At 41.2% G+C, this 27,061-nt stretch overlaps 2 protein-coding genes across 5 annotated transcripts in view; one reads left to right on the forward strand and one right to left on the reverse strand.

Moving 5' to 3' along the window:
* Positions 1-1,025: 1,025 nt before the first annotated feature.
* On the reverse strand, positions 1,026-17,678 carry Mpc2 (mitochondrial pyruvate carrier 2). Its single transcript, XM_057770166.1, has 5 exons — positions 17,359-17,678; positions 9,129-9,169; positions 5,110-5,194; positions 3,689-3,800; positions 1,026-1,327 (listed from the first exon to the last, which is right to left on the reverse strand). Exons 1-5 carry the CDS (start codon positions 17,465-17,467, stop codon positions 1,291-1,293), a joined length of 384 nt encoding a protein of 127 aa, XP_057626149.1. The 5' UTR covers positions 17,468-17,678; the 3' UTR covers positions 1,026-1,290.
* Positions 17,679-18,422: 744 nt separating this feature from the next.
* Dcaf6 (DDB1 and CUL4 associated factor 6) overlaps positions 18,423-27,061 on the forward strand; it is a 117,225-nt gene continuing 108,586 nt past the window's right edge. For all 4 annotated transcript variants that reach the window (XM_057769844.1, XM_057769845.1, XM_057769846.1 and 1 more), the window contains exon 1: positions 18,423-18,766. In XM_057769844.1, the coding sequence (XP_057625827.1) occupies positions 18,670-18,766 (97 nt within the window). In that variant the 5' untranslated portion in view covers positions 18,423-18,669. The remainder of the gene's footprint in view (positions 18,767-27,061) is intronic.

Raw genomic sequence — 27,061 nt, forward strand, 5'->3', positions numbered from 1 at the left:
TGAAGAGGCTAGAAAGCTATGGAGTTACAGATGGTTTTGAGTGGCAATGTCAGTGCTGGGAACTGAACCCAAAGTTCTCTGCAAGAGCATCAAATGCTAAGCTATTTCTCTAGCCCTGTTATATAATTTTAAAGTTTTTTTTTTTTTTTTTTTGGGTTGGGGTATAGCTCCGTTTTAGAATGTGTGTTTACCATGCACAACAAGTCCTGTATTCAGCCTACCAAAAGGGTGTCTTATTTCTTCAAGTACTGAAATAACCTGCTTGGCTGATTATCTGTTTATAGTGCTAAGGAAAACTGGTTTTTACTAATACTTTTAGCTTAGTATTCCAAATTTAAGGCCAAATCAAATAGAATGATTATTTTCTAATATGAAGCAATCTATGCCCAGAGTCTCCTAGACCCTGGAGACATGTCACAGCATATACAGAGAACCTAGTTAAATTGCAAGAACTCTGAGAGGCAATTAATTTACCCAAAGCCACAGCTTATAAACCAAAGAACTAAGATGTAAGTGCAGGTCAGAGGGACTCCACAGCCTTTTTGTGCTCAGTTATTGAGGTTAACTAGGTGCTCTTTATGAACCAGGCTCTGTTAATGAGATAGCATATTTCTGTAAATTCCAGACTTAAAAGACTGAGGAACGAGAGGAGAGATTGAAGCTAGCCTGGACTATATAGCAAGTTTCCAGCTTAAAGAAAACAAGTAACAAAAAAATAAAACAACAAAATTGTCTCAACTCATTATTACAATAATCCTATTTAAAAATTCTAGCTGTGAAAGAATTTCATTAAAGTTAAAAAAATCTAAATACTTCAAGTTAGGATATTTAAAATAGTTTAAAACCGTCTGTTAGTCATTCTACTAGCTATTTCTCATCCTCTTGGACATTATTCTACTTGTAGCCATTCTACCATCCTACTCTAATAAGCAGGTTATTTAATCCTTTGACCATGTTTCTGTTTGCTTGAATGTGTTTGCTCTTATAATTTTGGTTAACTAAAAGATAACGCTGGGTAAGTATGATCAAGTAAGATTTATTATGGACAAGTGGTAGAAAACAATGTTAGTGCTATTCATAGGTACGTTCCTTGAATCATATGTAAGAGACTGCTATTAAAAGTCTGCTTTATTTTTCTGTGGAGTCAAGTGCTAGCTATTAATTACAGTTAGATTCTTTTTCATTCTTTGCAAACGTTATCAGGACAGTTATCATCACCTATCAATAATTAAATAAACTAGGTTCCAATGTTTCTGTCCACATCTGGATGTTTCAGGTGATCAGGAACTCCTACTGGATCCCTTTAGCTTTGAGTTCTTGATTATATCTATAAAGAAAACAAAAAGACGAATCATTACCAATAACAACAGCTAAAAAGAGAATGGAAGCACATTCCACTTCTTTCCCGCTGTCAAGCGGCTACAGAGTTGTAAATGTAATCTTCCAAGGAACTTACAGGTAGAAACAGGCAGAAGGAAAAGTGAGGTACCCAAAGATTTCATTTGCCTCTGCTGTGTGTTTTAGATTTCAACTTCTGAAATTTTAACTGCTTATATCACATGTTTCATTTTAAAGAACACACACACCTACACAGGCGTTGGGCTGTGATGGCAAACCCCTTTAATCCCAGTAGGTGGATCTCTGAGTTCAAGGCCAGCATGGTCTACAGAGAGAGTTCTAGAACACCCAGGGCTATATGGAGAAACTCTGTCTCAAAAACAAACAAAACATCAGTGCTGAGGGTCCAATCTAGGGGCACACATATGCTAGACAAGTATTGAATCTGAGTCACATCCACTGACCTACTTTCTTTCCCTCTCTTTTCTTCCTTTTTCCTTTCTTTTGAGACAGGGTTTCACGGTTTAGCTCTGGCTGTCCTGGAACTTGCTTTGTAGATCAAAGCTGACTGGCTTCAAACTCAGAGATCTGTCTGCCTCTGCTTCTTGCGTGCTGGGATTAAATGCATGCACCACCACTGCCCAGCTCACTGACCTATTTTTATTCTTTATTTAAAACAAAAAAAAATATTTGTGTATCTGAGGGTGTGTGTGTGCATTGCGGGAGGTGGGTGAGGAGTATGGCTTCTAGAGAGACCAGAAGACCATTCTAGATCTCCTGAGGCTTGGAGTTGCAGGTAGTTCTAAGCCACCTGAAGTGTGTGTGTGTGTGTGTGTGTGTTGGTAATCAAATTTCAGTCCTCAGCAAGAGTAGTTTGCATTCCTAACAGCTGTGCTATTGCTCTAGCCCTCTAATGTTCAATGTTGAACGCCCCATGGCTAATGTATTCGTCTAACAATTGGCAAAATGTGATCAACTACAATTTTTCACTTTATACTCACAAAGCATCTAGGAAAAAAAAATCAAGTTGGTTGATCACTAGAAGTAAAAAACATACTTTCTCCCACTAATAGACTAATAGGTTATAAACACTTAAAGTTTCCTCAATTCTCATTAATGCAGAGAAGACTCAACTATAGAGCCAGAGTCTTTCTTATACATAACCCTTTAGACTTAATTAACTTTTTACTCTTTCTGTTTATAAGAGTAGAAAATTATATAAACAATATGAAGCTTATCATACTTCTTAGATTTCTTGAAAAATAATAACTTCAAATATTTAATTGTAAGACAACTATTTTCCATGACAAATAATATTAACCTTGTTTTGTGTATGTCTGGCATATACATGTGCACTTGTGTGTGTGAGACAGAGGTCAATGGCAGGTGTTTTCCTCAATTGCTTTCCATATTTTTTTTTTTTTTAAAGACAGGATCTTTTGAATCTGAAGCTCACCAATTTGGGAAGACTGAGTGTCCAGTAAGCTACAGGGATCCTCTTACCCGGCTTTTCCCCACTTCCTTAAGAAAAAAAACAACAACAACAACAAAACAACAACAACAAAAAAAAAAACCTCTCTTAACCACTGAACCTGTGCCCTTTCTCTAAATGTTATTCCGCACACATTTAAAGCCTACTTCTATAGCTGAAAGCAAGTGACAAAAGGCTGACACTGGAAATGACTTAGAAAATTGTGTTATATGTTGTGGTCTGAATGACAAATGTTTACCCACAGGGTCATGTACTCCTGGTCTCCAGGGGTGGTGCTCTTTGGGAGGTTATAGAACCTTGAAGAAGTGAAGCCTTGCTGGAGAAAGTATTATCACTGAGGGCTAGCTTTGAGATTTCATCGGTATGCTCCACTTTCTGTTCTCTCTCGGCTTGGCTTCCTGTACTTGGATGAAAAGGTGACCAACCAGCTTCCTGTTCCCGTAGCTATGTTTCCCCTAACTATTGCCACGCCTTTCCTACCATCATAGACTGCTCCTCCAGAACCGTAAGCCAAGTAACACTCTCTTCTCTACATTGCTTTCAGTCATGGTATTTTATCACAGCAACAGAAAACTAACACAGTTATCAGAGAGAGAGGGAGAGGGAGAGAACTATAAGAATTGAGAATTCAGACAATAAACTGTTGAATTTAAAATCTAGGTAACATAAGCTTAGCTGCTCTTAACAAATTTGTAATTTCCTACACTGACGAAAATGATATTTCTATTTCATACACAATTTTGGCAATATTATATGTGAATAACAAATACACACATACACACAAACATGTACACACACACACACAGCCATCTAGGTAGCTTCTGAATCAGTTCTGCTACACCTTGGTAGTAGGCTTACCTCCAAATACGAAACAGCTGAGAGGCTCCTGCTGACCCCACAAAGAAATTAACAGCAAACAAACTCCAATTTTTGGGTATAATTACAAGTGAGTACCTTGACCAAATAAACCCTGTTGAAAGAAAGCATTTTTTAAAGGCACAGATGCTTCTCTAATAATATATTTTAATATTTAACATTAGAGCAAGGTTAACTATGAATAAGGCTATGACAATAATAACAAAGGACGAAGGGCAAAAGAAATGCTGTATTATGAGTCTTAAAAAAGTACCTTTAAGTCTTATTAGATAAAACTATATTATAGCTAAATAATTATTATATATTACAAAAAATTCTCATGATAGAATTTTCAGTATTATATAAAATTCTCAGTTCTTACATTAAAGGGAGCCTTTGCTAGGAACCAGTGTCTAGTAACTATACCATCATCCCACTTAGAATATTATGCTCATGTAAAAACCTGAGAAGCAAAATCTCACATAGATACTTATTCTCAACAACCTTCCTGCCTAAGCTATCCATAATCCAGTATTCCCTAGAGATGGATAATGTGTGAGAGTAAATATGCATGAAGACATTTGTAAAATAAAATCATTTAATGAACATAAAACCAGAGTTTGGTTGTGTACCTAGGCAATGTGTGGGAGGAGGGGAGGGAAATGGGAAATGGGGAGCAGTTGGAAATTTTAATTAAAAAAGAATAAAAAAAAATGAAAAAAAAATAAATAAAAGCTGAGCCATCTCTTCAGCTAGTATGTGGTTGTTTTTTAGCAGTTTTGGGATAAAAGGTTCTATCTTGGGAGGAAGTTTGTTAAGACTCAAGATGCTCCTTTTGTTATTGTTGCTGGGAGGGAAACATGGTGGGAGGCTGATTTGATCAAAACATTATATGCATGTATGAAATTCTCGGTAAAAATAAATAAAAGACTCAGGATGATCTGAAGAGATGCTAGTAAAAACTCAAGAAGTAAACCCAAAAGTATCAGGAAGTTCCTAAAACATATAAGAGGCACTCAGTCCCTCTGTTTAAGCTTACATAAATAGTAACAAGGCTGAGAGAGACTCTTAGACAAGTCAAACTGCCTGGGAGATATTCAAACTAACTGAGCTTAGAGGAAACATTTTCTCACCTGCCAAACTGCCTGCAGGTTGTGCGGTGTGCTTGTACAATGAGTTCCATCTTTCCTTGGCTGTCACCCATGCTGGGGTAGGTTTTCAGTGATGCAGCCATCTGAGTAATTTCTGGTTCTGTAAGTAACCCTTCACCCCTACTTCTGTAAGTAACTCCAAGAAGCACACTGGTTCACCAAGCTAAACTTTGGTAGTATCAACTCTTTATCTGTAGTGAGTGGACATTTTCTCACATTGTCTCAGAAATAGTGTTATACAACAGTGGACTATCGAAGAAGCTTTTAATTTACCTGTAGCCATCAGCACAGTGGACTGAGCTGTGCTGAGTTTCTCTGCAGGTCTGGCCATGTCAGCTAATCCTGCACACACCAATCCCTGCAAATACACATTTAAGACATGTGAGCAGGGCGTCAAGAGTGAGGCATAATCATTTTTAATTTTAAATTAAACAAAATACCTATGAATTTCTACATGATAGCTACACTCATATTATCCAAAACATTAAGAAAAGTTCGGAGCATGACAAAAAGCTACAACAAATTCAAGAGTACCTTCTTCTTTTATGTTTTCTATCAATATTCTTTAAAGAAGTACCAAAAAAGTCACTTACAATTTTATCTTGTTAGATGATTTTTCCTTATTCTCTTATTTTTAGAACATGTACATGTGTCACAGTACACATGCAGAGGTCACAGGACAAGTTGTGGGAGTCAGTTCTCTCATTACACCACGTGGGTTCCAGAAATTGAACTCAGGCTTGGTCAAAGGTGCCTTTACCCTTGAGTTCTTATTGGTCCTAGATAACTTTTCTTTAACATTAAAGCACACACAACCATATCTTCCTTGTTGTGTGTTTTTAAAAGATTTATCTTTATGTGTACAAGCACTTTGCCTGCATATATATGTGTACCATCTGTGTGCAGTGTCCGTGGAGGCTAGACAAGGGCATGGAATCCCTGAAACTGGAGTTAAAGCTGGTAGTGAGGCAACATGTAGATGCTGGGAACTGAAGCTAGGTATCTACGAGAGCAGCAAGTGCTCTAAACCACTGAGCCATCTCTCCGGCACCACTCCTGCTCCTGCTATGACTGTAGTGTCTTTTATAGAATCACCCACACATATCCTAATGTCAGCATTACTCAGAAGCTTGGTAATAAGCTGGGCCTGGATGGTATAGGCCTGTAATTCAAGATATTTGGGGGTGGGGGGCTAAGGGAAGGAGAACCACAAGTTTAAGGCCTGACTCAACTACAAAGTAAGTTCAAAGGTCAGCATAGGGATCTTTTTTCGTTGTTTTTTGAGACAGGGTTTCTCTGTGTAACAGTCCTGGCTGTCCTGGAGCTAGCTTTGTAGACCAGGCTGGCCTTGAACTCACTGAGTTCCATCTGCCTTTGTCTCCCAAGTGCTGGGATTAAAGGTGTGTGCCACCATGGTCCCCGCCCTCCAGCAGCATAGAATACCAAAGTAAAAAAGAGGGCTGAGGATCAAAAGTTCAAGGCAACCTGGGCAATTCAGTGAGATTACATCTCAAAAAAAAAAAAAAAAAAAAAAAAAAAAAGTAAAAGAGGTAAGGCTATGATTCCATGATAGAACACTGTGCTACCCATGCATGAGGCCAGAAACAAAAATAAAACAAAATTTAAAAACCCAAAGCATCTAGTAACCTTAAGATTACACCCACATATGTAACTACCTCTCATTATTTTGTAATTGGACTCACACAAAGCACCTAAGCTGCTGAAATTTAACTTGCACAAGAGTAATATGTTAGGCTGGGGAAGCACTGGGAATGATGGGGTAGCACACCACTTGCAAAGCAAATGCAGGCTCTGGGAGCAATTCATACTGCAAATCAATTATATAAAAAAAGGAACTATGTCTATTTAAAGACCTTCAGGAGGCTCAAGGCCCATTATGATGTTTAGGGAGGAGAAAGAACAAAATGGGGAAACAAACGCTATAGATGTTTAGGACTCTGCCCAGGATGTATTATTCCTGCAACTGTTCCCTGTGCCTTCCTCTAAAAGCCTTAAAAAAAAAAATATGAATCTCTATGTAGAATGGGCTGCCTTCCAAATGACTTGACTCCTTCGAGTGCTGGAATTAAAGGTGTGTGCTACCACAACCATGCTAAAAACGTTTTCTTACACCTGATTTCCTACAGCAGCACAAAAGCCTCCCTTATTTTCCAAAGTGCCAGGTCTTGAATAAAGCTGACTTCCTTTCCACCAACTCTTAGCTCCACAGTACTGGCTTTCAAGTAGCAACTAGCTAGACCTGCATCCAGCAACACAATGGGCATTATTCAGCTACAAAACAAAGCAAATTATGATATGCAGTAAGCAGGACATTTTCAGTGAAATAAACCAGTCATGAACATTGAATGATTCCACGGGACTGGAGAGAGATAGTTCAGCAGTTAAGAGTGCTTGTTGCTCTTGCAGAGGACCAAACTTAAGTTCTTAGCATCCATGTTGGGTAGCTCACAGATGCCTCTAACTCTAGCTTTAGGGAATCTGACACTCTTTTGGCCTCCTCAGGTACCAGCAACATGTGTAAATACATGGACACAGACACAGACATAAATAAATCTTTAAAAAACATTTCATGACTTCACTTCCATGAGGTACCTAGACAGCCAAATTCATAGAGGCAACCAACAAGTAGACATTATTTTAAGAAAAAGAAGCAGTATAGTATGGAGTGTGTAATGGTGCTAAAGTCTCCAAGCTATAACGCTGACTGGCTATAAGATAATGTACTGAGCACTACCCGGATGTTTATTTAAAATGCAAAAGCAAAAATGGTTAAGGTGGTTATTTTATTATTTTTGCCATATTAGAAGAGTTTACAGACCAGCAGTTTTCAACTTAGAGGACACTAGTATCACCTGCAGAGGTTATTAAAACATAGCTTACTGGGCTGTCCCTGGGGTTTTTCAGATTGAGTAGTTCTGTGATGGGGACTGCACATCTGCATTTGTAAAAAGTTCCAAACAGATCATTTTCAACATAAATCCAATGATTTGCTAGAAACAGCCACTAGAATGAGTATATATTATGTATGTACATATATCTGTTATAAAGTGAAAGTAATAATCTTGGAGCCAGAAGTCATAGGCTCTATCATTTACACCAAATGCTTCTATGTAATACATGTATTAAATAGAGTTGTATATACTTAGGCTGGCCTCAAATTCTATACATAGTCAGAGGATAGACTTAAGCCCCTTGATCTTGCTATCTATGCCATCCAAGTACTGGGATAATAGGCTATACCACCATGTGAGGCTCGGTATGTTTTTTAAGAAATGTGTATCCAGAGGCCCTTTCTGACAGAGTTCAGATAAACTAAGGTAGGTAGTATATGCTTCATAAGATTTATCTCAAATTAAAATTAGGAGGGGGGAGACGGGAGGGTGGAAGGGGAGAGGGAAGGGGAGAAGGGGAGGGAGGAAGAGAACATGAGGGAATGGGATGGTTGAGATGAGGGAAGGATAGAGAAGGGGAGCAAGGAAAGAGATATCTTGATTTGAGGGAGCCATTATGGGGCTTAACAAGAAACCTGGCACTAGGGAAATTCCCCGGAAACCACAAGGGGTCCCAGCTAAGACCCTAAGCAAAAGTGGAGAGGGTGCCTGAACTGGCCTTTCCCTGTAATAAGATCGATGACTATCTTGTCATCATATAACCTTCATCTAACAACCGAGGGAAGCAGATGCAGAGATCCACAGCAAAGCATTGGGCTGAGCTTCTGGAGACCAGTACAAGAGAGGTAGGAGCGATAATGAGCAAAGGGGTCATGACCATAATGGGGATACCCACAGAAACAGCTGACCTGAGCTAGGGAGAGCTCACTGACTCCAGACTGATAGTGGGGGAACCTGCATAGGATCAAACTAGGCCCTCTGAATGTGAATGACAGTTGTATGGCTGGGGCAGACTGTGGTACCATTGGCAGTGGGACCAGGATTTATCTCTAGTGCTTGAACTGGTATTTTGAAACTCATTCTTTTTGGAGGGAAACCTTGCTCAACCTAGAAATAGGGGGGAGGGCCTCAAAGTGATGTGTCAGACTTTGTTGACTCCCATTGGGAAGCCTTACCATCTCTGAGGAGTGGATGTGGGGGGGTTGGGGTGGGGGGAAGGAGAGGGTGGGATGAGGGGAGGGAGTGGGAACTGGGATAGGTATGTAAAATGAGAAAAGATTGTTTAAAAAAATAAATTTAATAATAAAAAGATTTATCTCAAATTAGTAATTTCTATAAAGAAATTATTTTAAGTAACTTCTGTTAAAACTCAAAACTTACCCATTTCATTATTGGAGCCCAGAAAAAAACCGTTCTGGGGCCTGAAAAATAAAAGAAAAATTTAGAGATAATCAAATATATTATTATTTCTTTATATGCTAATACCAAATTATATTCTGCTTTTTATACACTTTGTACTGACATTTAGGAAGGTACAAAAACACTATAATGTCAATCTGCCATGTGTCTTTCTGATATTCTTGCCACCTACTTGTAGATCACATTAAAAATAAGCTAAGGTGAGCCAGGTCTTATGACAGTCTTTTAATCCCAGCACTCAGGAGGCAGAGGCAGGTTCATCTCTGAGGTGGATGAGTCTACAGAGCTGGTTCCAGGACAGCCACAGCAACACAGATAAACTCTGTCTCAAAAAAACAAACCAAAACAAAACAAAACAAAAAAAAAAAGTGAAGGTTGGGCTGGAGGAGTGGCTCAGCAGATAAGAGCAGGGGCTTTTGCTGAGGATCTAAGTTCAGTTCCACAACACCTGTCTTTAGCTCCAGGGGTCTGACCTTTGCCGGCTGTGTTCTTGAATAAACACTCCTCACAGACTGAGATCCTCTCCAGAACTCAGAACTGGGAGTAGAGTGAGCTGGGGAGGTCAGGTCGTCACACCGAGGTTATTTCCTTTGCCTTGTGCGGAGGCCCTGGATCACAGGCTGTAGCAGTTTCTTAATTTGGTTCTTACTATGGCTTGAAGCTTGGCTTCATCACTCAAGGAAGTGAAGTGTATCTTTTCAGTTTCTGGGTGAACAGATGTCCAAATCTGAATTCTTCTTGATTCTCCCAGACCACCATTTCAAAACTGTTTATTCTGTTGCTGTCCTCAAACTGTTTTCTAAGTAATGTCCCTAGATTCTGGCTTCTCTGAAAGTTTAAATGGTTGAACATTTGGGTTATTGGACAGTAAAACTTTCCAGTAGATTTACCTAGTAATTAATTTACTAAAATGCTCCAAGCTAGGTGACAGTTAAAAATGTAACTGTACAAATTCCTACAGAACCACACCAACCAACCTAAAAAATGAAACAAAAAAAACAAAACAAAAAACAAAAACAACTAAACAACAAAAATCTTCAAACATGAAACTAAGAGGCCAGTATTTTTGACCAAGAAAGGTATTTTAACCACTGAAAAAAAATTTCATGTTATGACTGTTTTGCCTGTATGTACGTATGTGTATCATGTTCACACTGGTGTCCATGGGGGTCAGAAGAGAGTGTCAGATCCCCCGAAACTGGAGTTACAGATGGCTATGAGCTGCGATCTGGGTATGGGAAACCAAACATAGTTGCTGTGTAAGAGCAGTAAGTGTTCTTAACTGCTGAGACACCTCTCCATCCCCAATTAGTGATAATTTTAAATGAAAACAAACTTTAAATGAGTTTAATAACTTTAAGTACTAAACAGAAAAATATCTGTAGCAAATATATAAGATTTTCTAATTTGTTATTTTTTCTGAGATATTTGAAGACAATGAAAAGCAATAAATAATCAGAGCTGAATATCTGAAAATGTAAACGAGCAGGGTTTTTTTTTTTTTTTTTTTTTTTTGAGATAATGTGGAGGGCGTGGGGACTGTTTTACAGGGCAGCCCAAGCTGGCTTGGAAGTACCCAGATAGGCCAGGCTGACCTTGAATTCACTGCTTTCTTCAGGCCTTAAGGAATAGGATTACAGATAGACCCACCACTCCCAGAACAAAGTAGCTTGCTTTTGCTTTTAAACTACTGAAAAGGAGGAGGTGTGGCTGTACACACCTTTAATTCCAGCCTTCAGAAGGTAGAGGTTGATAGATTTCTGTGAACTTGAAGCCTTCCTGGTCTGTTCTACGCAATCTAGGACTTTGGAGTCGAGGTTGATAGATTTCTGTGAACTTGAAGCCTTCCTGGTCTGTTCTACGCAATCTAGGACTTTGGAGTCGATACTCTCTGTCTTAGGGGAAAGGGGTGCCAAGCAATATAACCATAAACATTTCAAAGAAAACTAAGTTTGCTCTTTCATTTCATCTTAACTAATTTATTTTAGCTTTAGAGTATATAGCAAATAAACGCAGATAATGTATGAATTCAGACATAGAAGCTGTCACTAAGATCTAAACCAAGTTTTAGTGAGACAAAAAAACAAGGTCATGCTATATACAATTATATTCTCACAAGAAAACACAAAAATGAATGAGTATAAATAACAGAGGAGCTACTAATATTTATTTCTAATGCAATATTATGAATTTAAGAAATTTCAATTTAGAACTCAACAAAAAAGAAAGTAATTCTTACAGAGAAATGTAGACTCTTTAGACAAGGAATCAACTAACAAGACATTTTCATCCTTTTCCCTTAAGGCTTTACTTTCAAAAGTGGGAACGGCCTCAACAATTGATAATTTATTTATTTAATTAATTTATTTATTTTTTTGGTTTTTCGAGACAGGGTTTCTCTGTGGTTTTGGAGCCTGTCCTGGAACTAGCTCTTGTAGACCAGGCTGGTCTCGAACTCACAGAGATCCGCCTGCCTCTGCCTCTTGAGTGCTGGGATTAAAGGCGTGCGCCACCACTGCCCGGCTAACAATTGATAATTTATAAACATCAGACAGTATTCTAAGTATATTTAACTTTGCCTGCAGAGTCATCTTGTCCAGTTTCTTTTCTTGTTTTTATTTTCTTGGAGCAGGGTCTCAACATATAGTTTAAGGTATCTTGGACCAAACTGTTTAGTTTAGGCTGGCCTTAAACTTGAGGTGATCTTCTTCCTTCAACCTCCGGAATGCAGATATTTCAAGTGGTGTTACTGTGGTTGACAGATTGATATACCTTCCCCTTTATCTTTCTTCTTTGGGATTTCTCTTTCAGGACCTCACCATGTAGCTTTGGCTGCTCTGGAATTCTCTATAGAAACCTGGCTGTCGGGGCTCGAGAGATGGCTCAGAGGTTAAGAGCATTGCCTGCTCTTCCAAAGGTCCTGAGTTCAATTCCCAGCAACTACATGGTGGCTCACAACCATCTGTAATGGGGTCTGGTGCCCTCTTCTGGCCTGCAGGCATACACACAGACAGAATATTGTATATATAATAAATAAATAAATATATATATTAAAGAAACCTGGCTGGCTTTGAACTCCCAGGGATCTGCCTTTTCTCTTCCTCCTGAGTGCTGGGATTACAGGAGTACACAACTGAACACGGATAGGTTGATGTACTTTATAAACCAAACTTTATTTCCCAATTTCTTTGGCAGGGAGAAATTGTTATTAATGGAATAAATGAATTCTATCCAGAACACATGCTGTATGTATGTATGATTCTTTCTACTACAGAGAGAGAGAGGCTTCCTTCTTGGAAAAGATTATGCACACATAAACTTACAAATACTGAATTGGTATTCAGTGTTCTGAAGTAAAGAATGACCTTTCTTACTGAATGTTGGAAGGTCACAAAGATCACTACCTCTTCTCATTCCTTTCATACCATTCTTTATCACCACCTTCTTTTTTTCAATTTTTTTATACTAAAATAACTCTCGATCCTTTTACTTGAATATCTTGCTTGCTGGGAGTACAGGCATTACTTTCTGGGCTTGTCTAAAATTTGTTCATTCATTCCTTTCTTTATATGAAGTTCTCAGTTGGTAGAGGCAGGAGGATCAATTTAAGGCCACTTTGGCTCAGCTACATAGCAAGGTCAAAGTGGCCTACATCAGATTCTGTGTCTCAAAAAAAAAAAAAATCCAAACACGTGTGTGTGTGCATGCATATATACAGTAATAACTTATCTTGCATATCAGAAATTCTCTTAGTTTAGTATTCACTGATCAAATGTGCTCATCTTTCACTTTTCAACACTCCTCTTACTTCCATATACTATGCAGTCCACCTGCTTGATACTATGTGGCCAACTAACCACATGCATCCTTAGAATGTGAATGTCAGTATCTGACACCAATACTGACTCACAAAACCATTTTTATTGTGCTAAAACTAGTTCTGGCTTAACACTAAGAACATAATTATTAACACTGGCATTGTGCACTTTTTGGTATGATACACCCTATTTTATAGTTCACATTATTTTTTAAAAAGTATGTTCTTTAAATTAGCAATGTTTTTGCCCCCAGTTGTAGTCATCCATATTCCATTATTACAAAAAATACCTAAGGCCAGTGCTTGATAATAACTTTCTGGGGCTGGGAAGATGGCTCAGTGGTTAAGGGTACTTGTTGCTCTCAGAGAGGACAGGATTTGGTTTCCAGCACCCACATGGCAGCTCACAAGCATCCTCAACTCTGGTCCAGGGGAGTGAATCCAATGACCTATTCTGACCTGCTTGGGCACCAGGCATACATCTGGCACATAGACACACATACGGACAAAACACACATGTTGTTGACAGAGTCCTGAGGAAGGGCAAAACGTTGTATCAGCAAGAGAGGAAAAGGATGTGTTAGATACGTGTATGGGCTCTGTCCCAAAGTTACTAGGACTCAATCATAGACACTTCACCTTAAGGAATTTATCTCATTCTAATTATTCCCCAAATAATCCACCTCCAAACACCATAGTCTGATTAATTTCCAGTTACTTAATGCTTCACAATGAGGATTAAATCTCAATATATAATGAGCTGAAGGACATTAAGCCGAATCACCAACGAAGCTGTTAAGTAAACATTGTGGAACAGAACTTCAAAGTTACGATCTGACAAGTGCCTAGTGCACAGTTACACACTGACTTGTTTGGAGCCACAGGCTTTACATACAGTTAGCTAGATGGTGATTAAGCCACATCCCTTATGTGAGTTGAGGAACTTGTCAGGAAGTACATTTAGTTATTACTATTACTGTGCTACAGAGGCAGATCATTCTGTGTCATAGCACATGTTGAATATAAGCAGACAGATGACAAAGGCCTCAACATTCTGGGCCACATAGTATTCTAACTAGGTATATATCTCTATAAAGCATATCCTGTTGCTTCTCTGTCTTGTCACGGACAGAAATAAATCCAAAATTGAATAACAAGCAATATACACTTCCCAACTGTTGATATTCTAACATTCCATAACTTTTTAAAAGAAAGAATGCTGTATATGAATGCAGTTTAATTCTTAGGTAACTCAATTACAAATACTAATGTACAGTGATAGTCAAGGGGACTATTTTCATTCTGGGTAATAAGTAGAACAATAATCAGTGTTTTCGCAGATCTTTTTCTCTTTTTCCTTTTTTGGTTTTCAAGACAGGGCTTCTCTGTTTAGCCCTGACTGTACTGGAACTCACTCTGTAGATCAGGCTGGCCTCAAACTCAGAGCTCTACCCACCTCTGCCTCCTGAGTGCTGGAATTAAAAACGCCCCCAAAGGTGTGGATGCCACTGCCACCATCCACACCCTGGTATTTTCTCAGATTTTGTTTAACACTAATGAGCCAACAGTCATATTTTTCATGTTTGTTTATTTCTATATTGCTGTGCTTATAACTTTTCAATCACAAGTAAGTTTTTAGTGCTAGGTATCTTTATATAGTATTATTCAAAAATTTAATAGTTAGAGATGTAGAATAGTTCAAAGCCCTGGGTTCTATTTCCAGTACCACATAAATAAAACACTGTACACGTGTGTAACCCTAGCACGGAGTATAGAGATAGATGGTGGAGACAAGTAGATCCCTGGAGCTCACTGACAAGTCATCCTGGGTAAACTGATGAACTCCAGTGAATGACTATCTAAAAGCATAAGGTGTCTGGTCCCAGGAGGACACACATTTAATCCCAGCTTTGGGGAGCAAAGGAAGGAAGATTTCTGGTGAGTGTGAGGTCAGATTGTTCTATATAACAAGTTTGGAGCCAGCCAGGAAGAAGTAGTAAGACCTAGCCTTTTTTGATTCTTTTTCAGACAGGGTTTTTTTTCTGTGTTACAGCCCTGGCTGTCCTGGAACTAAACTCACAAAGATCTGGCTGTTTCTGCCACCTCCAGGGTGCTGGGATTAAAGGAGCGTGCCACCCAACCTGGAAATCTACTTTAAAAAAAAAATAAGACTTTAGCTACACAGCAAGTTCAAGGCCGACCTGGGATAGAAGGGATCTTGTTAACAAAAACAAACAAATAATAACAACAACCCTCTAAACCCTTTACTTGGAAGAGAACATTTGTTCTGATTTGAAAAACAATACTTTTGCTAAATGTCTTAGATAGAACATCATTTAATTTTCACAATGATTTTTAATTTTAAAAGATTTCTAAGGTTTGGGAATTCTCTAAGGCCAAGGTCATTTAATCAAGAGTCAGCCTGCCGGGCGGTGGTGGCGCACGCCTTTAATCCCAGCACTTGAGAGGCAGAGGCAGGCGGATCTCTGTGAGTTCGAGACCAGCCTGGTCTACAAGAGCTAGTTCCAGGACAGGCTCCAAAACCACAGAGAAACCCTGTCTCGAAAAACCAAAAAAAAAAAAAAAAAAAAAAAAAAAGAGTCAGCCTATCTCTCTCTGACTGTCTTCTGTGTTCCTCTATTACACTTAAAACAAAAGTAACCCAAAGACTTCTGGGTGAAATGCACAAAGTGCTCTTCATTCTGCAGTTTAAGTACTATAAACAATAAGTACAGGTGGCTAAAAGCCAGGGCCTTGGAAAAGATCAACAAACAAACTACCTTCCAATTCCCAGTTAGAAAGTAGTTTAAAACTCACTGTCCTCATGCCGTGCCCCAAACACAAAGCTGGGGGGTAAGAATTGCCACAGCGCTCAGTTACTTTGCAACACCCTGATCATTACACAGATTGTCCAGCTCTTAACTCCTGAAAAACCTCCACCATAAACATAGCAAAATAGAAATGTAAAACTAAAAGGCAACTCAACAAACTTCATAATAAAGTTCCTTAAAAACAAGCTTTATACTGGTTCTTATACTGCAGTAATACTATTGAGTGTTAAGCTAAAGTCTATGCAGAAGTACACACTATTTTGTTACCAAACTGGACATCAGATTTAGCCATCAACCTAAGCCCCAGAGAGTGGCTTCTGCTCCTGGCAGAATTAAACCTTTCTAATACCAACTGCAGAATATAGATTTATCTATGTAAAGATCCACCTTTTTGTTAGGAACTCAATCTTTTCCATTGAGAATAAATTTTCCTATTCACTCAATCTTATGGTTAAAGACTTCATAATATAATCATATTTTAGCCCCCACAAACAAGTCTTATTAATTCCCATTTTGTATTAGAAATAATCTAATTGTAGAACTATAATAAAGAACTAGAGGGACAGGGGTCTTTCATTTTCTTAAATGACTGTTTTCAACTTCAAGACTACTTATCTAGCCGGGCGGTGGTGGCGCACGCCTTTAATCCCAGCACTCGGGAGGCAGAGGCAGGCGGATCTCTGTGAGTTCGAGACCAGCCTGGTCTACAAGAGCTAGTTCCAGGACAGGCTCCAAAACCACAGAGAAACCCTGTCTCGAAAAACCAAAAAAAAAAAAAAAAAAGACTACTTATCTAGCACTAATGACAGCTAACATCCCCAAAGTATCACGCATGTATGTATTTTTTATTTTCACAATGAATATATTTTACACGAATTAGGGCTAGGCCAGGTGTAGAATTCTGCCCAAGGTCACATCTTGGTAAGTGATGGAAAAGAATTATATTCGTATCTGCCCACGTAAAAAAAGCCTCAGACAGAACCTGGTCAGGGATTGCGTAATGACTGGCTTATACTGGATCTAGGGAACCAGGAGTGACATTGACCGGGAAGGGGAGTGGGGAGGCGTCCAATTTTGGGAAGGGTTGGCTCCGCGGGCCTCTGCCAACAGGAGCTGAAGTATGACCTTTAGTCCAAACCCTCTGCTGAGATCAGACAGCAGCTATTCGGCTCTTTCTCACGTGTGTTATAAATCCACGGAGAGAAAAAGTGGAGTAGAATGAGAGTTTCAGGGTGGCCCAAGACCCCCTTTGTGGCAGAAGTTAAGGTTCAAGTCTGGAGACGAGGTCGGGGGTATGAGTAGTGAGTGCTTACAGGAGCGCCGGCAATAAAAGTCAACAAGGGCACCCGGTGGAGCTATTTGGCTTTGGGAAGGGACACAAAATGAGACAAGGGCAAAGACTAGGAGAACTGAGGGATTCCCTTCAGGTGACCAGACTGGGACTCTGAGATTCCTGCAGTAACTGAACTGTCACTGGGCCTCTAATGTCCCAGTTTTGGAGGGAGAGGGACGACCTCTCTGCGAGCCGTTCAGGATTCATTACCTGCCGGGTGGTTGTATAGCGGCCTCAATTTCTCCGGCAGCAACAACTCCACTTTATCCATGAATCGGTGGTAGGAGGCCCGCAGGCCTCGGGCGCCGGCAGCTGCCATCTCGGCGGCGTCGGTCAGGATCGACAGCAGCTAGGTAGGAGCGACGCTGCGTCCTCGTTCCTGGCTGACAACGAAGGGCGGCTCCGTCACACTCTCTCCACAGCGCTAAGGGTCCGTCTCTGCCCGAAGGCGCCCTTCCCCCGGCTCTGCCAGCCCCGGCTCAAGCACCTAGACTCCGCGCCCGGCGAAGGCTGAGGGGCGGAGCCTCAGCAAAAGCCCGCCCCAGCCCGCCTCCTGTGAGAGGGAGGGGGAGACGGAGGAGGAGTCATGGCAACAGGTGCTAAAGAGGTCGCCGTGCCCCGGCGGCTCGCGGGAGGAGGGCGAGGCGCTTGCGCAGGCCGAGCGGTCCGCTCTAATTGGCCGGCCTCGTGGAGCGGAAGGGGAGGGACCAGATGCCCACCTGCTTCCGGCTCTAGAGGCCATGTTGGAGAGGGGAAACTGAAGCCGCATCTCAGTGTCGTCCCTCACTTTGATTAAGAAGGCTGTAGTTAAAATAAGCTTTCTGGACTTTCCTAGCCCCAGCTAAAGATGACTCCGCATACCTGTCTGGAATCCTTTTATTTGCTTATTTTTTTTGAGACGGTGTCTTACTATATAATCCAGGCTGGTCTGGATCTCGCCATCGTCCAGCCTCAGCCTCCCGAGTGCTGGGATTGCATGCATGAGTCATCACGCCCGGCTTCTTCCTTCGAGCCGAGAGGCTAACTTCAGCGGCTTCCGTCATTCCTCTTTTATACATAGACAATTAAGGAATGGGCTAGAGCGGCCTGAAGCTACGCTCCTAGGGTGAGGGCAATGGTGACGCACGCCGGCTTCTGTCGCGGATGGGCGTCATCTCGCGAGAAGGGCCAGGAGGGGCGTGGTCTAGGCAGGAGAGGGCGGAGCTCGCGGCCGCCTCCGCCTTCGCCTCCGCCCCCCGCGGGAGGGGGGTCGAGGGAGGGGACTGTTGCTGCTCTCTAGATGTTCTGGGTAGTCTGGGGAGAGAGAGTATGAGGCGAGCTGTGGCCCGGGTGCCGCTGGGCTCCGGGGGAGAAGGCGCGGCCGTGGCCGCTGCCGCCGCCATCTAAGTCGCGGCGCCAGCGAGGCCCGGCGCGCGCATGGTGCTGGTGCCGCTTGGGTGTTGATCGGCCTGTCCCCTCCCTCTTTTCCCTTCCCCACCCCCCGCGGTGGTCTCCCCTTTCCATCCCAGCCCCGGCAGAGCCATGTCTCGGAGTGGCTCCTGCCCGCACCTGTTGTGGGACGTGAGGAAAAGGTCCCTTGGGCTGGAAGACCCGTCCCGGCTGAGGAGCCGCTACCTGGGTGAGCGGGGGCCCCGGGGCGGTGGCGCTGAGGTCGCCGCCCAGAGGTGGGGGAGGGGGCGCCGCCGGGGCTGTTGGCGGTAGGACAGTGCCTCGGCCGGGTGCCCCGCAGGCTGGTTGTCAAGTGGGGTGTCAGCGAACCGCTCCAGCACCTCCTCCGGCTAAGTCTCCTTTGCAAGCTGCCAGGCGCGGCTCAGGTTGGGCTTCCCTCGGGAGAGCCGGGCCGTGGGGAGTGGGCACTGGCCTGGGAAGGTGTTGGGGTCGCTTGTGCGCTGAGACTCCGGCGAAGACTTGCTGAACCTTACGGAGATGCCACGTTGAGAGCAAAAGTTGGCGCTTTTGCTCTTCTCTGGAGCTGTCGCCTCTCGACCGAAGAGATCAGGTTGTTCACCTTCTTCGGCTTCCGCAGGGGGTTGGATACCCCCCCCCAAACGCTGTTGACCACCCTCGGGGACTTCACACCCCTAACACCCCTAGCTGAGTCCAAACCTCGGCCTTTCCTACCCCCGCGCTTTCCCGGGTCCTCTCTGCTGTCAGTCCTGTGGACCTCTTTTAGGTGGTGTAGGGTTTCACGTTCCTATTCCCACCCCTGGAAAACACACTTGGCATTTTCGGTTTCTTAGTTAAGCTTTCTAAAAACAATCTTCAGCACCGAGGCGCAGTATTTCACGTCGTTCGTTTTGTACCGTAAGTTTTATGAGTGTGCTGGGTTACTACGCCCGAGTCAACTGAAAAGTCCTGTTTCTTGAGAGTGCCCCCCTCCCCCAACTCTGTCATTTCTTTGCCAGGTAAAGGGATTTGTTGCTGTCATCTGTTTTTCACTACAACAAAAATAGAAGGAAATGAAATCTCAGTACAGCCGATACTATTGGTTGTAAATTACCTAAAAGTAGCTTAGGTGTGCATTTTTAAGTTCTTTTCTTATGAATATGTTTTCATTGTAAAAATTCAAATACGAAGAAGCAGAGATCCCCAAGATCGCTCCCATTTCAATTTCATGCCACTGCCCTTAAAATAATGCTTGTTTCTTGATTGTCTTTTCTAGATAATTTCTTTCTTAAAAGTTCATATGTAAATAAAGGTGTATATCTGTGCATACTCTGTATGTGTGAGAAAACTGAATGCATGGTGCTATAAGCATTGGTTTTCCTCATACTTTTCTTCACTACATTTTGAGATCCTTTCAGACTTAAAGATCGCGTAAAACATTATGTAGTACTTTATTAAGGACTTTAATATTCTAAACTTTTTTTGCCTATTTAAGTTTTTCTTTTTTGAAACAGTGGGCTCCCTAGGCTAGCCTTAACTTTTATCTCAGCCTGCTGATGGCTGGGATTACAGTGTGTGTATGTGCGTGATATGCGTGTACCTGACCTTGTCCCTTTTTCTTTAAATATGTGTTCACTGTCACAACTATGTGCAAACATCATTTACATATGTTGCAGTAATTACCAAGAGTGCTTGTTTTTAATATTTGTAAAACTCTTTAAAAATCCTTGACCTAAAAAAAGGTGTGCAAATTTATTTTAAAATTTAATTTGCCTAGAAAGAACAGAGTTTTACTTTAATAAAGCAAATGCAAACAATTTGTGTGAGTGAATTTATAATTTGGTCTTTTATTTCAATTAGTTGGGCAGTTTTAAGTGTTTAGTTTTGTATTTTTTTGTATTTCTGATTGAGTTCAGCTGTGTATGATAAAGTTGAGGAAGCTACAGTTGCAGTGCTTTCAAGATGTCTAAGCTATGTGGCGCTTGCCACAAAGCCTTGAGTTTGATCCCCAGGACCTCACACATTGCAAAGAAAGAACTGACTACTCCTGAACGTTGCCCCTCCCCACAACAAGTAAGCAAAATGTATTCAAAAGTTAAAAACTGACAGATATATTCTGTTCTCCAGTGGAGATGGGATTTGTGTTAGGGGAGGCTAGATTGAAATTTAAGACTCCACTGATTATTAGGAAGCCTGAGTCACAAGCTCTCCAATAACCTAGTGCACATGTAGGAAGCTCTTTATCTCAGACAGTCTATGTGTATAACTGGGAGAGGAGGGTGGACTTTGAGACAGTGTTACACTGTAGCCCAGCCTGTCCTCTAACTCTTGATCCTCCTGCCTCGCTCGCCTACATTCTGGGCTTACTGGCCTATGCCACCATGTTTAGCTTTAAGTGACTTAAGTATAACAATGATGCATACCTTATGTTAATACTTTGAAAGATTTTTAGCTGGGTTAGTTGGAGAACCCCTTTAATCCCAGCACGTCCAAGGTAAGAGGGGAAGGATCAGGTGTTCAAGGCCGCCTTTGAAATAGAAACTACAATCAATCTAATTAATACCCCTCACCTAATAAGTTTCTCGGTGTGTGCATGAGGGCATGTGGGGGTGGTGGATAGCCCTTTTAAAGTGCTCTTATAATACCCCTCCCCTTTTTCTTGAGGAAGGAGGTTTGCTGAGAGACTGACGGATATTAAGTGAAAACTCTATCTCAAAAAGGGGTAGGGGGCTTTTAAATCCCAAGTCCAAAAAACTTAGAAAGTATATTGATTTCTTAAAGATGTGAAGTTTTGAACATTGTAATTATTTAGGGTATTGTAGTTTGCATTTTATCCTAATAGGTTCTCATTATTTGTATTCCTAATAATAAATTACTGCCAAGTAACATTAAAACTGTAATGCTAGCCGGCTATAGTGGCAGAGGCAGGCAGATCTCTATGAGTTCAAGGCCAGCCTGGGCTACAAGAGTTGGTTCCAGGGCAGGCTCCAAAGCTACAGAGAAACCCTGTCTCAAAAACCAAAAAAAAAAACCTGTTATCTTTTATAGTGGTTTGACACTAAAGAAACAGAACACAAAGTTTCCACTAACTTCCTCAGGAGCTAAGCAAAGTGAGAAAACTGTGCTACAGAGTAATCTAAAGGCAAAATTGCAAAATTAGCCACTTTTATAGATAATGGCCCTTAGGTATTCAAAGAACAGTAACTTCCTACACCAGGCAAACAGAAGATTGCTATCTTCACTGCCTGATCTTAAGTGCTTAAAGAAGGGATTGGGTTGTAGCTCAGCTGATAGAGTGCTTGCCTAGCATGCAGAAGCCCTGGGTTCCATTCCTTGCACCACAAAACTGGGTGTGGAGGTGTCATCTTGTAATCCTAGCACTCTGGAGGTGGAGGCAGGAGAATAAAGAGCTCAAGGCCAGCCTGGAATTCATGAGACCCTTTCTGAAAAATAAAAAACAATTTGAAAACATTTAGCTAGCTATGGTGGCTTATGCCTCTAGCACTTTGGGAGTTAGAGCAGGAGGATTAAGGAATTTCAGGCCAGCTTGATCTACAATAGACACCCTATAAAAAAAAAGAAAAACAAAAAGGGCAGGATGGAGTAGGTTGGAGAGATAGATGGTTCAGTGCTTGCTGTATAAGCAAAGGACCAAATTTGGGTCCCAGCACCTCTAAAAAGCTGGGGTAGGGGATGAAGACAGGTTTGCTGGCAGTCATATCAACCTACTAAACAGAGCCGCAGCTTCAAGAAGTGATTCTGTCTCAAGGGAATAAAGGGAGAGAGAGAGCTCTTTATCCCCTCTGGTGCACCCATACATACAGATAGGCATATATGTATATACTACATACACAAGTCAGGTATGGTGTTTACACTTGTAATCCCAACATTTGGAAGACTACAGTAGGATTGACTATAAGTTCCAGCTCAGCCTGGTCTATATAGAAAGTTCCATGGTAGTCTGGAGTGAAATGAGACCCCATCTGATAAAAACCAAAATTGACCCAGTAAGATACCTGGGGGAGTAAAGGTACTTGTTGTCAAGCCTTGACATCCTGAGTTAGATTCCAGGAACTGACACAGTAGGAGAGAACTGCCTCCCAGAGTTGTTTCTGACCTGCACACATCCCTTACCCCGAATATAATGTGGGGTTTTTTGTTTGTGTTTTCAAAGATCCTTTTCTAAACTGTTAATGGGAGCGAGAGGCAGCAGGGGACTGTTTAAGGCCAGCTTGAGGTACATAGAGAAAATACAAAGAAAGCTAAAACACAACATTTCACCCAAAATTCTTTTTAAAATGCTGGTGAGAGTTTACAGAGAAGCTATAAATAGTGAAATTTCACTTACACCTTGGAAAGAACAAGGTGGGTTTTATTTTTAATTAGTATTTGTAGACACAAGCCCTCACTTCTTGGGTAAATAAGTGAGATTGCTATGTTGTTTAATGTGTTTAGCTTTATTGTTCATCATAATTGCACCGAACCACAGTCCCACTTAGTGTATGGGCTCCAGCTGTCCTTGTTTGCCTTAGTTACTCTTCCTAACTTTAGCCTTTTTTTTTTTTTTAAGATTTATTTTATGCCCGTGAATGTTTTTCCTGTATGTGTGTATGTTCACCACATTTGTGCCTGATGATTTGGAGGTAAGAAGAGAGTGTATAGAACTGGAGTTAAGGATAGCTGTGAATCACCATGTAGGTGCTGGGAATGAAACCTAGCTCTTCTGCAAAAGCAACAAATGCTCTTAACTGCTGAACCATCTCTTCAGCCTTTTGGAAGGAGGTGTATAGAAGTATATTGCTTTAGTTTGTATTTCTCTAATGGCTAAGGATAGTAAATATCCTTTTTTTAAATATCCATGTACATTGGTTAAATGTGAAGATTCACTGAGTCCCACCTGCTTGTAGAAAGAAGTTTCTGTCCTGCCTGGTCCTACAACCCTTCAGTCCCAAATAAAAGCATGGGCTTATATTAATTATAAACTGGTCTGTTGCTCAGGTTTATTACTAACTAGCTCTTACAACTTAAATTAACCCATAATTCTTACCTATGTTTAGCCACATGGCTTGGTACGTTTTCTCAGTGAGGCATTCTCATCTTGCTTCTTCTGCCTCTGGCTTGTGGCTTTGTCACTACCTTTCTTCTTCCCCACATTCTCCTAGTCTGGTTGCCCCACCTATACTTCCTGCCTGGCCACTGACCAATCAGTGTTTTATTAAACTAATACAGGTGACAATTTTTGTTGTTGTTTTTTTGTTTTGTTTTGTTTGTTTGTTTGTTTTTAGAGACAGGGTTTCTCTGTGGCTTTGGAGCCTGTCCTGGAACTAGCTCTGTAGACCAGGCTGGTCTTGAACTCACAGAGATCCACCTGCCTCTGCCTCCCGAGTGCTGGGATTAAAGGTGTGCGCCACTGTTGCCCGGCTCCAGGTGACAAATTTTTATGGTGTACAAGAGCATTATCCCATAGCATCTGCTTCCTCCTGAGTATTAAAGTCAAATAGGTTTTTTAAAATACATATTTTCCCCATTTGTCTTGTGTTTTTTCCCTATTACTTTTAAATTTTATTTATTTATTTTTTTAAGACAGCATCTCCCCCCTTATATAGACCAGGCTGATTTGGAATTATTTTGAAATGTTGAGGTTATAGGTGTATTGCCACCCATGCCTGGTAGTGTCTTTTTTTTTTTAAGTCCTCCCTCCCTTTTTACCTCTCCTGACCTCTCCCTGTCCCCCTTCTTTCTGTTCTCTTCCCCCCCCTCTTTCCTATCTCCCCTCTTGCCCTACTTCTCCCTATACTCTTCTGTTCTCTACCTGCCCCCCCCCCCCCTTATTTCTTGAGACAGGGCCTCATGTAATCCAAAGTGGCTTTGAATTAGCTTTATATCCAAGGATGGTCTTGAACTATTTACACATCTGTCTTTTGACAATGTTTACCGAACGTTGTTCTTAACAGTATTTGCAGTTAATAGTTTTTGAAACTTTTGTGTTCTATTTAAGAATCTTTACATAATTCAAGGTCACAATTTTTTTGCTGTTTTCTTCCCCCTTTTAGGTTTTCTGTTTTCTCTCTTACATTTACACTAAGAACAATTTAGAGCTTATTTTTATGTGTGCTGTGAGGTGGATCAAGTTTCATTTCTTTGCTTATGAATGTAAAATTGATCTACCAATCTTTTTGAAAAGATTTTCCCTTTTGTTGAAAATCAATTAACCAAATATGTACAGGTCAATTTCCCTACCACATTCATTGATTAAAGTTTCTGTCTCTGTGCCAGTACTTTATTGTTTAAATGGCTTTAGTGTGTGATAGGAGATGAACGGGCTGGAGGATGGAATGAAAGGGCCGTTTGCAGCTGACTGCTTCCATGGCACCTTTTGGGAAATAATGCATAGTTTCTGTTCCCTTGCGGTGAAGAGGAACCATGATCATCTGGTTGGAAGCAGACAGGCATGGCACTGTAGCTGTAGCTGTGAGCTTAGCATCCTGATTCCTGGGCAGTAGGCAGAGAGAGAGAGGGAGGGAGGGGAGGAAGGGAGGGAAGGGGAAGGGAAGGAGGGAAGAGGAGAGGAAAGGAGGGGAGGAAGGGAGGAAAGGGGAAGGGAAGGAGGGAAGAAGATAGGAAGGGAGAGTGGAGAGGAGAGGAGGGGAAAGCGGAGAGTAGAGGAGAGAGGAGAGACTGGACCTGGTGTGGGCTTTTTAAACCTCAAGGTCCTCCCACAGTGACTTACTTCCTTCACAAGACCATATCCATTTCAACAAGGCCACACCTCTTAATCAGCCCAAACACTTCCAGTTCCTGATAACTAAACATTAAAATATATCAGCATATGGAGGCTATTGTCATTCAAACCGCCATCATAACTATGTCAGGTTCCTCTGGTAAAAGTGGCATGTTCTTTGGCCCATGAGATCTGGTGCAAAAAGTGGTCCCACTTGGATGCATGAATATTAACACAGTGATATCTCTGTACAATAGCCTAGTTGATGATCTATAAATTTACAAAAGGTTTAGTTAGAGTTGATAATACTTGTGTGGATAACAGGAGCTTCTCTTGTACAGGCAAGGCCAAGACTGTCTTTAGTAAGGGGGAAAAATCCCATTTTGCGGTCCCAAGAGGACAATCTGAACCCAGAAGGAGAAAAGAACGTGGTATACCTAAAGACATAAGATGTAGAGGAATATCTCTCAATTTGAAGAGAATTATACCTATATCCCAATAACATCTGTCTGGGGGTATAGTTGCTTACAGACCCTTGATGTAAAGCCTGCCTGCTTTCTGAGGTCTGACTTTGGCATTCTCATTCTCAGAAGATCTCCATCTACATACATCCCCCACCGCCCTCATGTGACTGCTGCAGACTACCATTGCTGAGCCTGTCTGCTTTCTTGATAGCTAATTCAGAAAGTATAATTTTCCTTTTTCTCCTCTTTCATCTCCTGGCAGCTGCTGCAATCTCCAGCTTGCTTGCCCCATTTTTATTTCTCAAACTCCAGTACAATTGTCTTTCGTTTTTCTTCTGTCAGTGTAAGACAAAGCTCCAACTCAAAGGGTAAGATATTGTTTATTTTGGGCCAAATATAAGTGACTCTGTCCTGGGAACACAGATTCAAGTTGCCCTGAATAACATGTTCCAATGTAGATGTTCCAGTATAGAAGCAGTTATATGAACTCTGGAAATAAATTAAAGGAGTCGGAAGTCAGAGCATTTTCCAAATTCACTGGTAGGAACGAAAGGTGGATGGATCATTGCAAAGGGAGAAACTGTAGGTATTGGATGTTATCCGATAACATTCCTAGCTCTGGGGTTGCTGGAAACTAGTAGTTTGTTAAGCTTGTACATTCCAAAGGTTTTGCCTGATAGCTGCAAGGATGTAGGTCAGACAGAGGTAGGCATTGAGTTCCTGAAAAGGGGTTAAAGTCATCATCTGATCTCAATCTAAACACCAAGGCATAGACCTGCATAGGCATAGACCTATTCATCAGTCAGTAATTTCATTAAATTTGGGTTTTTTAATTGATCTGATATCCTTTTTAGATTGTTAAGTTTCAGTGAGTTTTAGGCCGTTGTTCATAGATGTTAGTTTATAGTATTTAAATGTACTTAGTTCTGATACTAGAATGACGTTGGCTCCTTGAGTGGGTGGGATATGTTCTAGTTTTCTGAATTTATATAAGGTTGAAAGTACTTTGTCCTTTAATCATTGAAGCCATCTGGGTCTGGCTTTTTTTTTTAAAGTTTCAAAATGCTTTATATTTTAAGAAAATAATTGACTCATATGCAGGTATAAGAAATAATAGAACATTTGGTACTGGAGAGATGACTCAGTGGTCGAAGGTGCTGATGGCTCTTTCAGAGGACCCAGCTTCAGTTCTGTACACCCACATGGTGACTCAAACCATCTCTAACAACAGTTGGAGAGGATTTAATGCCTTCTTCTGGCCTCTGCTGGAACCAGACAGACAGACATTCAACCAAAATACCAATTTTTAAAAATTTTAAAAGTTAAATAATAGAAAGCTGTA

Source organism: Chionomys nivalis, chromosome 5, assembly GCF_950005125.1.
Source record: "Chionomys nivalis chromosome 5, mChiNiv1.1, whole genome shotgun sequence".
Lineage (NCBI taxonomy): Eukaryota > Metazoa > Chordata > Mammalia > Rodentia > Cricetidae > Chionomys > Chionomys nivalis.